The sequence below is a fragment of the Crinia signifera genome, chromosome 11, assembly GCF_055691185.1.
Source record: "Crinia signifera chromosome 11, ASM5569118v1, whole genome shotgun sequence".
NCBI lineage: Eukaryota > Metazoa > Chordata > Amphibia > Anura > Myobatrachidae > Crinia > Crinia signifera.
The window spans coordinates 106,641,687-106,657,338 of record NC_139227.1 but is presented as its reverse complement, the minus strand read 5'-3'; the positions used below and the strand labels follow the sequence as shown (position 1 = coordinate 106,657,338).

The 15,652-nt window shown below is 44.6% G+C and overlaps 1 protein-coding gene across 1 annotated transcript in view; it reads right to left on the bottom strand.

The window, feature by feature from the left end:
* The window catches only part of LOC146045375 (potassium voltage-gated channel subfamily KQT member 1-like), a 131,424-nt gene that overhangs the window by 30,058 nt on the left and 85,714 nt on the right, over positions 1–15,652 (bottom strand). The window contains exons 4-5 of the mRNA XM_083164154.1: positions 8,506–8,632; positions 2,831–2,909 (exon numbers count right to left, since the gene is read on the bottom strand). Coding sequence (XP_083020280.1) covers positions 2,831–2,909; positions 8,506–8,632 — 206 coding nt within the window. The remainder of the gene's footprint in view (positions 1–2,830; positions 2,910–8,505; positions 8,633–15,652) is intronic.

The following is a 15,652-nucleotide window of genomic DNA, read 5'->3' as shown; positions in this document are numbered from 1 at the left end:
GGTGGGACCTGGCGGCTCCCCCCTCACTCCCTTACTCGGCTTGTGGTGCTGCTGCTGCGGGGGGGACTGGCTCTCCTCCCTGCACTCGGAAGAGGTTCACAGTGCAGTGAGGAGGAGGTCACAGGTCCGGGCAGCACAGCTCTGTGCTGCCCGGAAACAGGTGAGGGGGGGGGGGTCGGTGCGGGGCGGTGGGGGTGGCAGTAGAAGCCCATAGGCTTCTATGGGGCATCTCCAGCTTTTGCTGGCGATGCCCCTGTCGCTGTAACCAGGCGGGGGATGTTTAGAGCATCCCAAAATGCGGTAAAAACCCCAATAACAGGGTTGAGAGAATCTCCCCCTGTGAGATTCAGGCTAATGGACAGTTTTGACTATCTGATTTCAGCTAACTGCACTTAGTAGAGGATACACACTGTGAGATATGTACTATTTTTCTATTAAATCTTGCTTTTAGAAGCAAAATCGAATAGAAATAAAAATCGATGCAGATTCAATCCTAAGGTGCATTCACGTGTAGTGCAAATTAGAAAAAAAAATTGTCTTGCCAGGCAAGAGTATATAGTAGAAATTGAATGGCATATCAAATCGAAATCGAATCAAATGCCAGATTGAATCAAACGGCATATCAAATCGTTTTCAATTTGATTTGGATTTCGCCTCTTCATAACCTTTGCCTTTGATTTTCCATTAGTTTTCACATTCAATCTGCACTTTTGCATTCAATTTCGATATCGAATTTGATTTACATTCAAGGCGCAGTGTACACATTTGATTTACTGGATCGAATTCGATCTTTCCTTGCCTGCACAGTCTATTTTTCTTTTGATATAGAGAAAACTGGAGTGCGCATCGAATCTAATGCCAGTCAAAAGTGCCCTAAAAACCAGTGGCGTAGCTACATACTGTATGTGGCAGACCCTGCGGTGGCTTGGGGGAGCGCTGTCAGCGGGGTCTGTGGTGGGTGCCACTGGCTGAGCTGACAGACGACGAGGCAGCAGTGAGCGCTGAGCTGGTCCCGCCCTGTGCATATCTAATTAGCGGGGACCCAGTGCAGTGCATATTGAATGAACGGGTCCCTGCCCCATACATATGTAATTAACGGGTCCTGCTCATTACATATGCACAGGGCGGGCACCTGCTCATTACATATGCATGGGGCGGGGACCCGCTCATTAAATATACACTGCACTGGGTCCCCACTCATTAGATATGTACAGGGCGGGACCAGCGCTCAACGCTGCCTCGGTCGTCTAATCACCTTTCCCCTTCTTGGAAGGGGGGCCCGGAATATTGTTTGGCAGGGGGGGGGGGGGGGGATTTCTAGCTACGCCACTCCTAAAAACCATTCGATATCGGTTAGGTTTCGATTGGATTTTGCTTCTATAAGCAAAATTGAATCTATAACAGGGAACAATTGAAGCATGTGTACAGGGGCTTTACACTATCTCGCTATCTGGCCCTAGGCCAAATAAGTTCTACAGACATGGGGTAATTCAGACCTGATCACAGGGCACAAAACCGTGCTTCACTGCAGGTGGGGCAGATGTAACATGTGCAGAGAGTTAGATTTGGGCGAGTTATTTTGTTCCTGTGCAGGGCAAATACTGGCTGCTTTATTTTTACAGAATTTAGGTTTCAGTTTGAACACACCTCCCTAAATCTAACTCTCTCTGCACATGTTACATCTGCCCACCTGCAGTGCAGCATGGTTTTGTCCATTTTGAGAACAAATTTGTCCTGCGATCAAGTTTGAATTAGGCCCATAATCATTCCAGACTTGCCTGCACAGTCTATTTAGCCATGCGAAACCGATGCTGCGGGGCAGCGGCTGAACACTGTGCAACTTTGAATAACTTGCTAACTTGACTATTTTCTCAAAATCACACCTTCAATTTGTCAAATATTTCCAACTGTTATTATTTATGGCCAGGTCACAAAGCACAATATGAAAGGATGCACATACATATTACATTATTTTTTTAATTCTTATTATTAATAATAATAAAATTTGGCACTTGTTTCCTAGCACGGCGCCCATCGCATGCCTTAATTAGTGCCGATTTTCGGGTCCTAAGAGCCGCACTGTAAAATTTTTAAATCGCATCGCATGCCATTAAACTGGCATGCGATGCGATTGATGCGATCAAAACGATGATTTAATTGTACATGCACCCTGATGGGTGATTAGTATGTTATATGCACACCCATTCTTAACACCACTGGCACTATTAACGCCAACCCGAAGCGTGGCAAGTGCAGCAAGCCTTCGAGGGGCGGCCGTACGTGTCCTCCGACCTTTTCATACCCCCACTATCCACGTCGGCTTGGAGTCTATTTTATATAGTGTGGCGAGCGCAGCAAGCCATCGAGCCCTGCGAGGGGACGCGGAATACATGTGAAGTTGTCCACGTCCCCTCGCCACGCTTCGGGCTCGGTGGCTCGCTGCGCTCGCCACACTATATAAAATCAACTCCACACCGACGTGGATAGTGGGGGTATGAAAAAGTCGGAGGACACGTACCGCCGCCCCTCGAGGGCTCGCCACGCTTTGGGTTGGTGTAAATAGTGGCGGTGGCGTTAAGAATGGGGTTGCATATAACATACTAATCACCCATCAGGGTGCATGTACAATTAAATCATCGTTTTGATCGCATCGCATGCGATCTGGTCGCATGCGATGCCACCGATGCGATCAAAACAATGTAATAAGATTAAAATCGTGGGCGCCGTGCTAGGAAACAAGTACCTAAAAGACTCATTTAAAAAAGTTTTTAAAGCTAAAAGTACTGCGGCCACTTACTTGCATTAAGCATTTGCCAAATGTGTATCTTACCTAATTGCTGAGGTTGCAAAGACTTGTCCATTTGATCCCACACAAAGAACTATAACGGAAGCTACAACTACAATTAGATCTGCAACAAGAAAACATAACAAATTCTGATAATGTGTCATCAATCCACTGAACAAGCACTTGTACTGTATATAACATGGGTTGTTTTTGTTGTTGTTGTTGTATTTCTGTATACAATATACAATTAACCCTTTGACTGCCAACATCTCTGTGAGAGATGTTCAAAATATCCACTAAAAATGCCGGCGTCGCTCACATTTGTTATATAAATTCAAATAAAAAATGTTGTGTCAAAAAAATGATTTAATTTCCTATATAAAGGTAACATTGCAGGCCATTATGATGAACAAAAATGGGTACTTGTTTCCTAGCACGGTGCCACCAATTTTGATTGTATTGATCGGGTCGGAAAAATCGTGTCGATCGCATCACATGCCAACCAAATCGCATCCAATGCGACCGAAGCGATCGATCCAATTTTTACATTGGAATCAATGTAAAATGGTCCGAGACCCGATTTTACATTGATTTCAATGTAAAAAGCCCCAAAACCCCCCCATTTTAATAGCAAACCCACCTGATGGTTGAAATGGCCCCCCATTGTTAACGCCACCCCACTATTGATGCCAACCCGAAGCGTGGCGAGCACAGCGAGGGGCGGCGGTACGCGTCCTCCGACCTTTTCATACCCCCACTATCCACGTCGGCGTGGAGTTGATTTTATATAGTGTGGCGAGCCCGAAGCGTGGCGAGCGGACGCGCATAACTTCACAGGTATACGCGTCCGCTAGCTGCGCTTGCCACACTATATGAAATCAATTCCACGCCGACGTGGATAGTGGGGGTATGAAAAGGTCGTAGGACGCGTACCGCCGCCCCTCGCCATGCTTCGGGTTGGCGTCAATAGTGGGGTGGCGTTAACCATACTTTCTAACCCTATACTATGAGAAATTGGCCATATTGGCCCATTTCCCATTGTTCCCTATGCAAAATCGGGTTGATCAACCCGATTTTAACATTAAAAATAATTTAACATTATTCTCTATGGGAAAATCGGGTTGATCGCGTCGGTCGCATCGCGGCCCATTATAATGGGCCGCGATGGACCCGATCAACGCGATTTTCTAATTTAACATTATTCTCTATGGGAAAATCACGATGATCGCGTCGCGGCCCATTATAATGGGCCGCGATGGACCCGATCAACACGAGTTTGTCTTTCACCGGCAAATACACTGGTGATTGACATAAAATCGGGTCCATCGTGTCGATCGCATGCCGTAAGTACCTTAAACTTAAGGCATGCGATCAACCCGACGGGCGCAGTGCTAGGAAACAAGTACCCAAAAATACGGTAATTCACTTGGCACTCAAAGGGGGTAAGGTCAATATGTTCCCAATTAGATGTCATCGCTTCCACATGCCACAATTCTGGTGTCACAGAGCAGAACCTTTTTAGGTTGTACAATTAGAGCAGTCATACTATCATAATAATCACATCAATAAAATACATGAATTTCAGGGGGCTTTGATATAGTTCAGCCACCTGCAATTAATTTCACTGAATTTTCACCATTAAACCTGTAAAAAATAAAAAATGACCAGACTGTGCTATGTGGTCAGTTTATAGGATACGTCATGGAGTGACCAGACTGTGCTATGTGTGGTCAGTTTATAGGATAAGACATGGAGTGACCAGACTGTGCTATGTGTGGTCAGTTTATAGGATAAGTCATGGAGTGACCAGACTGTGCTATGTGTGGTCAGTTTATAGGATAAGTCATGGAGTGACCAGACTGTGCTATGTGTGGTCAGTTTATAGGATAAGTCATGGAGTGACCAGACTGTGCTATGTGTGGTCAGTTTATAGGATAAGTCATGGAGTGACCAGACTGTGCTATGTGTGGTCAGTTTATAGAATAAATCATGGAGTGACCAGACTGTGCTATGTGTGGTCAGTTTATAGGATAAGTCATGGAGTGACCAGACTGTGCTATGTGTGGTCAGTTTATAGAATACCTCATGGAGTGACCAGGCTGTGCTATGTGTGGTCAGTTTATAGGATAAATCATGGAGTGACCAGACTGTGCTATGTGTGGTCAGTTTATAGGATAAATCATGGAGTGACCAGACTGTGCTATGTGTGGTCAGTTTATAGGATAAATCATGGAGTGACCAGACTGTGCTATGTGGTCAGTTTATAGAATACCTCATGGAGTGACCAGACTGTGCTATGTGTGGTCAGTTTATAGGATAAGTCATGGAGTGACCAGACTGTGCTATGTGTGGTCAGTTTATAGAATAAATCATGGAGTGACCAGACTGTGCTATGTGTGGTCAGTTTATAGGATAAGTCATGGAGTGACCAGACTGTGCTATGTGTGGTCAGTTTATAGGATAAATCATGGAGTGACCAGACTGTGCTATGTGTGGTCAGTTTATAGGATAAGTCATGGAGTGACCAGACTGTGCTATGTGTGGTCAGTTTATAGGATGTCATGGAGTGATCAGAGTGTGCCATGTGTGGTCAGTTTATAGGATAAGTCATGGAGTGACCAGACTGTGCTATGTGTGGTCAGTTTATAGGATAAATCATGGAGTGACCAGACTGTGCTATGTGTGGTCAGTTTATAGAATACCTCATGGAGTGACCAGGCTGTGCTATGTGGTCAGTTTATAGGATAAATCATGGAGTGACCAGACTGTGCTATGTGTGGTCAGTTTATAGGATAAATCATGGAGTGACCAGACTGTGCTATGTGTGGTCAGTTTATAGGATAAATCATGGAGTGACCAGACTGTGCTATGTGTGGTCAGTTTATAGGATAAGTCATGGAGTGACCAGACTGTGCTATGTGTGGTCAGTTTATAGGATACCTCATGGAGTGACCAGACTGTGCTATGTGTGGTCATTTTATAGGATAAATCATGGAGTGACCAGACTGTGCTATGTGTGGTCAGTTTATAGGATACCTCATGGAGTGACCAGACTGTGCTATGTGTGGTCAGTTTATAGGATAAATCATGGAGTGACCAGACTGTGCTATGTGTGGTCAGTTTATAGGATAAGTCATGGAGTGACCAGACTGTGCTATGTGTGGTCAGTTTATAGGATAAATCATGGAGTGACCAGACTGTGCTATGTGTGGTCAGTTTATAGGATAAGTCATGGAGTGACCAGACTGTGCTATGTGTGGTCAGTTTATAGGATACCTCATGGAGTGACCAGACTGTGCTATGTGTGGTCAGTTTATAGGATACCTCATGGAGTGACCAGACTGTGCTATGTGGTCAGTTTATAGGATAAGTCATGGAGTGACCAGACTGTGCTATGTGGTCAGTTTATAGGATAAGTCATGGAGTGACCAGACTGTGCTATGTGTGGTCAGTTTATAGGATAAATCATGGAGTGACCAGACTGTGCTATGTGTGGTCAGTTTATAGGATAAGTCATGGAGTGACCAGACTGTGCTATGTGTGGTCAGTTTATAGGATAAATCATGGAGTGACCAGACTGTGCTGTGTGGTCAGTTTATAGGATAAGTCATGGAGTGACCAGACTGTGCTATGTGGTCAGTTTATAGGATAAATCATGGAGTGACCAGACTGTGCTATGTGGTCAGTTTATAGGATACGTCATGGAGTGACCAGACTGTGCTATGTGTGGTCAGTTTATAGGATAAGTCATGGAGTGACCAGACTGTGCTATGGGTGGTCAGTTTATAGGATAAATCATGGAGTGACCAGACTGTGCTATGTGTGGTCAGTTTATAGGATAAATCATGGAGTGACCAGACTGTGCTATGTGGTCAGTTTATAGGATACGTCATGGAGTGACCAGACTGTGCTATGTGTGGTCAGTTTATAGGATAAATCATGGAGTGACCAGACTGTGCTATGTGTGGTCAGTTTATAGGATACGTCATGGAGTGACCAGACTGTGCTATATGTGGTCAGTTTATAGGATAAGTCATGGAGTGACCAGACTGTGTTATGTGGTAAGTTTATAGGATAAATCATGGAGTGACCAGACTGTGCTATGTGTGGTCAGTTTATAGGATAAGTCATGGAGTGACCAGACTGTGCTATGTGTGGTCAGTTTATAGGATAAACCATGGAGTGACCAGACTGTGCTATATGTGGTCAGTTTATAGGATAAATCATGGAGTGACCAGACTGTGCTATGTGTGGTCAGTTTATAGGATAAACCATGGAGTGACCAGACTGTGCTATGTGTGGTCAGTTTATAGGATAAATCATGGAGTGACCAGACTGTGCTATGTGTGGTCAGTTTATAGGATAAATCATGGAGTGACCAGATTGTGCTATGTGTGGTCAGTTTATAGGATACGTCATGGAGTGACCAGACTGTGCTATGTGTGGTCAGTTTATAGGATAAGTCATGGAGTGACCAGACTGTGCTCTGTGTGGTCAGTATATAGGATACGTTATAGTGCCCCAGAAATTATCACCACACAATGGGCCCGATTCAGTGAAGGATGCTATTTGAGCTGCTTCTGCCTCAACCAGCCCTGTTCTAGCCACATAACTGCCATTCTCTACTCCCTACACTGGCTGCCTATAAAATGGCGAATAATCGTCAAGATTACTTTACTGAGTTCCAAAGCCCAAGGCAATGACCAAGGCCCAAGGTACCTGAAGCAGCTTCTGATTCCATAAAATCGCACACGATTACTGCGATCTGTAGCTGAAGGACTTTTAGCAGTACCTTGAACCTCCCGTAATTCATCTAGGGGGTCGAGCTTTTAGCCATGCGGCTCCGGCTCTATGGAACTCTCTTCCCTGTACAGTTCAAGAGGCCCCCACTCTAAAATTCTTCAAAAACAGACTCAGGACTTTCCTGTTTACTTAAACATTTCCGTAATTCCCTTAAGTATCCCCATTCTCTCTGTAGTGTATGAAAAGCTTTTCTGTACGTCATTGTTCCTGGTCTGTATTACGTTCATTCTATCTGTTAAGCACCTTGAGTCCTATTGGAGAAAGAGCGCAATATAAATATAATTATTATCGCAAGTCCGATTGCTGTGCATGAACCACCATCTGAGTGAGCCTAAGACTACAAAATATGGCTAGCTCAGCTCCATACCAGAAGCCAGAACATCTGTGGAAGAATACACAGACACTCACCACTCCCAGAACCAACCCGGTGCCAATCATGCTCTCGCTTAGGGGCACCGCGATTGAAGTTGAAGTTGCACACATGTCCAACCATCGGGGGTGTACGTAAACCACCAGATGTGCGTACCACTCTATGCAGTAGATGTACTTATCCTTGGAAAGTGATGAAAGTGGAGAAACAAATACCAACCAATCAGCTCCTGTCATTTTTCAAACACAGCCTGAAACACGGCAGATTGGCTGGTAGTTTATCTCTCCAATGATAAGTACATCCCCCTTACATAGGGCCCAGTATGACTTACCCGAAGTCTGGCATTCCATTAGATTTGGTAGGTACTTTCCGGCCTATTGTGGTCCTCTGATGCTCCCCCTAAGTCAACAACACAGTAGCTCTTTGCCTATTCACGAACATTGGGTGACTGAGCTGTACCATGTAGGCAAGTAATATTCTTTAATTATATATGAATCTGAAAATGACGCTTTATTGCTGTGTATAGGATTCATCTGTGCCCACATACCTATGACAGAAATTGGTTTCCTAGCGAAGCGAAGTCTTCCCCAAACCCCAACATATTTGCTTCGGCATCCTGCGGACCACAGTCGGATAACGTATTCTGTTCCAAAAAATACCACCAACACGATTTCCTGTAATGCACATGCAAAAAAAGTAATTATGTAAAAACCATATATAGTAAAAATTAAAAAGCAAAAGGGTTCCAGGCACATGTTAATGTGTTATTATGAGGGTGTAGAAAAGGGTCGCATCAAAAATTGCGTTTTTCGCTTCATCATTTTCACTGACGAGTTAAATTCCTCGTCACATGTAATTAAAGCAAAACAAAGACATTACCTTGCATGCAGAAGCCAATAATAAAAACACTTACATAAATAATCGAAGGACCAAATTCACAATGGGGTGGATGGAGTGGCAGCCCGCCATGTAGAAATAGGCCTATCGTCATGACAGAATGATCATCACCAGACAGACACCAGCAGCCATAAATCATAAGTATACACCGTAAAGAGAGCAGAGGAGTGTGACTCCTAAACCTCGAAAACCCTAGGCTCGAAGACCATGGGCCAGATTCTCTAAGCTAAATAACTGATAACATGGAGAGTGATAAATAACCAGCCAATCAGCTCCTGCCTGACATTTTTCAAACACAGTCTGTGACATGGCAGGCAGGAGCTGATCGGCTGGCTGTTTATCACTCTCCATTTTATCACTTTTGAAGTTTAGAGAATATGGCCCCATATAAGATTTCCACAAACCCAGGCCTTTTAATCCCCATTGAAGCCCAGTTTACTGTTAACCGTATTGGTTGCTTGGTGCTAGGATATTGCGCCAAAAGAAACAAGTTCTTTCATATGTAATTTATGTTTCTTCAAGACTTCTCAGGAAGGGATTGGTATGAAATCCCGGCAGTCAAAAGCCCAACGCCGGAATACCAACCACCAAAATCCCTACAAGGGGGGGGACATGGAAATCTAGCGCAGGAAGAATGTCAGCCAATCAGTGGTCTCGCCACCCGGCACGAGATTTCAAATAGCCGCAACCCGCTGAAGACAGCCGGGCAGCACGGGCAGTTCACCAGGCAGGGGTAGTTCACCGCTCTCTGCCGGCTGTCACCTGGCTGCCACCTCTCTGCCATTGTCTCGGTGGGTGGGCAGGCGGCCGGCCACGAAGGAGCTTAAATAAATGACAGCGGGGGGCACAATGCACCCTAACCCCTGGCCCCTCCTCATCTCCTGTGTGCTGCAGTGAATGGCCGCGGAATCTCCATCTTTGCTGCTGAGGGGGGAGGAAAAAAAAGCTCAGTGCTGGAAGTGTCGGTATGTCATACCGCTGTATACCGGCACACTTTGAGCACTGACCAGCATGGTAAAAAGATCAACACAAGCTAAAGGTTGACATAAGGTGATTTGTTTTAGATTTTTTTTTTACTTTTTTCAAACTTTACAATCCATGAGGTCTCCCTTCCATCTTGACACATCCCACACTCCTACATACTCACAGACACTCACAGACACTCACACAAAGGGCCTGATTCAGACCTGTGTGCTAGGCTGCATATACTTGCAGCCTAAAGAACAGGTCAGCGATGCCTGCCACCCTGCAGTGCCGAACCCCGACCATTCGGTCCGTTCCAATGGGGTCTGAATTAGACCCCAAGTTCTGATTGTTTAATTAGTCCTCAGGGGGATTTTCCGAATTAGACCCCAAGTTCCATTTGTTAATTAGTCCTCAGGGGGATTTTCTGAATTAGGCCCCAAGTTCCATTTGCTAATTAGTCCTTAGGGGGATGGGTACCAGAGCAAGTCCCTGTGATTTTACATAAATCTTCTAAATTACGGTATGTCAATTACGGTATGCCAATTACGGTACTGTATGCCAATTACGGTATGCTTGGCATTCATGCATCAGGAGATACTTTATGTGACAGTACGGATTTACTTAGAAGCTGTCCAAAAATGATCATTCCTTTAAATGTGTGCTACAATAGTGTGTAAGTCAAATACACAGCAATGTGACCCAGCCTAGATACACCTGTACCTAGTCCTTGTACAAACATATACAAGATGATGTCTTGTACAACAGATTTATTGTTTAATGGGCCCCATACATCAGCAATCACAATTTATGGATTTCCAGATCCAGGGATTTTTTAGCCAGATAAATGGATTTTACAATCTATCTGACTTTGCCCACACATTACAGATTTATTTCAGTGATCGGCAGATTTTTCCATCTAAAGATTGCATCTTCATATCTGGAAATTGCCCAATCGATTGTCATTTCAGCTGTTCATAATGTAAATAGATGAAGAAGATGAATTGGGAATGCCCACACATATAAAAAAGATCTGCAGATAATACCAGATTATTAAACATGTTTAAAAACCTGATTAAGCAATCGATTGGCGATTTTGATTGGGATTGCCAAAAGGGGGAGCCCACACATCTAAAATTAATTGTGGCAATCATCTCCATATCTGAAAATTGTCACAATTAATTGCTGATGTATGGGACCCTTAACAGGTTACTGTGCCCAAAATAAAGCATTCATGCAAAATGCGAATTGTGATTAATTCGAATAATGACTTATGATGTATAACAATGAGATGAAATAGGTCAGCACACAGTGACAATCTCCCAGCCACTCCCAAACCTCCCACAATAGGAGAAGAATGATGGGAACGCTAGATGTGCATTATAATGACTCAGTGATTCATATTACTGCAGATACACTCTCAGGAGTCAATATTTAAATGGCTGGTTTAATAAAAATCATATTGAAGTCTGGACTTCCCAAGGTACTGAGAGGTAGGTGTATGACGCTCTGAGGGGTGGGCCAGAGAAGAAGTGGCCCATGGCAACCAATCAGCTGCTCTGTATTATGCAAATGATAAATGTTACTTCAGTGCTGATTGGCTGATTGGTTACCATGGGCCAATTCTCCTCTGGCTCACTACTACTTCCTTATCACTGCTTCATACATCTACCTATAATTTGCAGCGGCAAAACAATATGAGGATATATAATCTGCTACAGCAGGAAGATAAATCTGCCCAAACTACAACATACCTTTTCCTCAGTCCCAAAACAAATAGGCCACAGGTACACTGAACCTTGGACTTCCGGGGTTATGAACTGGAAGTGCATGGGGAATGCTGGAAGGGATCGGATTGGATCGCTCTGATTGAACGGATGCGGTAAGTGACCAATAGGATGTGTTACCTCTAACTAGGGATGGCCAATTCTGCAACTGGCCATCGATAGTGCTAATCTATGCTATGGATGTCCATCGATATTTTTACATATTGATGGTCATCCATTGTGTTTGTTTGATTGGCCTGTGGGCCAATCAAAACATGGGGGCGGGGCTTCACGGGTGTCGGGGGGCGGAGCTATGCTACGTGTCCCGGCACTTTAAAAAAAAAAAGAAAAAAAAGGCAAAACATTGTTTTGCTGTTCCATCGATGGAGGGAAACCATCTGGTTCTCCCCCATCAATGGCTAAAGTATTCAACATCGGCCATGAACCATCGATGATTTTGAATCATCGATGGTCGATGGCCATCCCTACCTCTAAACTCAGGGTAAAAAATGCTTATGAAATAAAAAGTCTTAGGTACTTGTTTCCTAGCACGGCCACAACGATCATGATCGTGGGCATCGTGAGTAAAAATCGGGGGCCCGCGATTTCCCATAGGGAACAATGTTAAATGCCTCAATTTAGCCGCGATGCCCCCGATTTCCCATAGGAAACAATGTTAAATGGCTCAATTTACCCAAATCATCATAGGGAACAATGGTAAATGGGCCAGAAACCCCCAAAAACACCCCTGAACAGTGAAATGTCCCCCCAAAAGTATTTTACGCCACCCCACGATCAACGCAAACCCGAAGCGTGGCGAGCGCAGCGAGCCCGCGAGGGGCGGCGGTACGCGTCCTGCGACCTTTTCATACCCCCACTATCCACGTCGGCGTGGAGTTGAGAATAGAATAGTGTGGCGAGCGCAGCGAGCCACCGAGCCCGAATCGTGGCGAGCGCAGCGAGCCCCGCGAGGGGACGCGGATACCTGTGAAGCCCGCGAAGGGACTCGGTTACCTGTGAAGGTATCCGCGTCCCCTCGCCACGCTGCGCTCGCCACACTATTCTATTCTCAACTCCACGCCGACGTGCATAGTGGGGGTATGAAAAGGTCGGAGGACGCGTACCGCTGCGCTCGCCACGCTTCGGGTTCGCGTTGATCGTGGGGTGGCGTAAACTACTTTTGTGGGGACATTTCAATGTTCAGGGGTGTTTTGGGGGGTTTCTGGCCCATTTACCATTGTTCCTTATGATGATTTGGTGAAATTGAGGCATTTAACATTGTTTCCTATGGGAAATCGGGGGCATCGCGTCTGGACCATTTAAGCCTTTTTTAGCCGCATACGACGCGACCGACGCGATTTTGACTTTTTTCAATGGGAAAATCGGGGGCATCGCGTCGGTCGCGTCGCAGACCACTAAAAATTACACCCGATGGCCGCGATTGTGGCCGTGCTAGGAAACAAGTACCAAGTCTTATAATAGAGCTGCACTAGGTCAGGATTTGTAAATGCTTAAATAATATTACAATAAAATATATTCTTCACTATTTAAATATTCTAATATCTTGCAGGTAAGTAAGGTTAATTATTATTGAAACTGGTTCTCAAAAATACAGAAATAAGTGAATTAACAGCCACTTATTACAGAGAACAGTAACTTACATGGAGAAAGCGTATTAGTATTTGGAGCAAAACGCTTTCATTTCGGAACGATATTACTGATCTACTGGTTTCCCAAGTTTCAGAATTTGGTGAAAGCTTTTCACTTTGGGGGTTATTCAATTTGTGCCCAAGGGAAATATCAACCTCGCTCTACAGCCGTTGATGACAGAATTGAAGGGTGTCAGATAGGACTTTTAAAAAAGTCGGATCTATTTTGTCGGATACAGCCGCGGATTGTCGAATTCACAGGCGTTTTTTCGACAATTCACCGCCATTTTTGCAGAACCTCAGACTTTTCCGTCACTTGACAGCTGGAACATTGAATCCCGGCTGTCGAGTTACAGTTGGAAGAAACTAGAACGGCCCTGGATTGCGACTTACGCAGCGTTCTAACAGTCGGAAGCCTGGATTGAATACTCCCCTGCTGCATACATGGACTATTAATAAATCCACTAATCCTCTTTGGGGGGTATTGAATTGGTGCTCAAGTTTTTCGCCTAGGCTAAAAATTAGTCACTTATCAATGTTTTTGTAGGTCGAATTTTGGTGCAATTGTTTATCTAGGTGAAAAATATCGTTATGGGTCACAAAACATGTGGATCAGCAAATTACTCGTCGATGCATTTGTTTTGAGAGAAATTGTGGGCGTTTTCACACAATTTTAGTCAGCTTTTGCCAATTAAGGGGTAGATTTATTAAGCTTGGTGAAGTGATAAAGTGTCTGGTTTTTACCACCGGCCAATCAGCTCCTTACTGTGAAGTTACAAGCTTGGTTTGAATAATGACAGGTAGGAGCTGATTGGCCGGTGATAAAAAAAAACAGGCACTTTATCACTTCACCGAGCTTAATAAATCTACCCCTCAGTCTCTCCCCCCACCCCCCCCCCCACCCCCACAAAAGTGAAACTGCATCAGCGATGAAAAGGACTTACAAATGGACAGTGTCGGACTGGGGCATGAAGGGCCCACTGGGAATGATGTTATAGGGGCCCACTTTAGGGGTGTGGTCAGCTGCCACAGAAGTTTGGCAAACCTTTAGAGTAAATACAATAGTAAAGTACAGTAAATACATGATAATATACCCATTAGTGACAACCGTGCACCTTAACAACATCCTGTGCAGTATAATGTAACATTGGATAATGTATAATTCATCTGCACAGTCTGGAACCTGATCCCTATAATTGGAGGTGGGGACCCCAGACAGTGGGGCCCACCGGGGGTTTCCCCTGTACCCCTGTGGGCCAGTCCGACACTGCAAATGGGTGAAAATGCTTGCAATTGAATACACCGTGATCAAAAATATCCCATTTTCTCAGCCAGCCAAATCGAATACCCCCCATATCTTTAGAGTAAGCCTGGCCAATCTGTGGACACCAGCTGTTACAAAGTTACAAATTATCCCAAAGGTGATAAGGTCACTAGGTCGACAGTACAAAGGTTGAAATGCCTTAGGTCAACAAGCCTTAGGTTGACACATGAAATAGGTCGACAGGGTCTTAAGATCAACACAATCATTAGGCTAAGAAGGTCGACAGTCAACATGGGTTGTTCACCTTTTTATTTTTCTGCCGACATGTGCCAACAGGCAGTATTTCATGCCCTATCATCCACTAGAGCAGTGGTTCCCAAACTCCCTGGGGTGCCTCGGGACACTTGCAGGGGTGCCTCGGGTTGGTCGTCCAGGACCAATTCAAATTATTTATGATCAATTATTTATGGACAAAACCAGTGCTGGTGGCTGCCAATCATAAAATGTGTACAATCAGAACCAAACCTGCCCTTTACCACATAACTGAACCTAATAATCACATATAAACACAAGCTACTTCATTTTATATATATTGTTTGGGGCCTAGGGGTGCCGTGAAAAAATTCTGGTACTCTACGGTGCCGTGATTCTAAAAAGATTGGGAACCCCTGCACTAGAGTGAGGAGGGAGAATAGAATAGTGTGCCGAGCATAGCAAGGCATCGTGTCCGGAGCAAATTCCGGATGGGTATCCATGTTAACATTGGAAAAAAGAAAAAAAAAAGTGAAACCCCATGTCGACTTTTTTGACTGTTGACCTCCCCAATGTCAACCAAATGCTTATGTCCACCTAGTGACCCAATGACCCATACCCACTAAAAAGGAGGTAAGCATGCCCATAATCCTGGTCACGTTTCCACACTAAAGGTGCCCATACACTAGTAAGATTTATCTTCAGATCTGGCTGGTTGGAACAAAAACATGGTTATGGATGAGTGACAGTTTTTCAGTTTTCCAGCATTGCCAAGCAAATGGTCAACTGTCATTTACTCTCATCCATAACCATGTTTTTGTTCCAACCAGCCAGATCTGAAGATAAATCTGCATGTGTATGGCCACTTTTAGAACTTCCAGCACTGCGTATACTAAGTAGTGT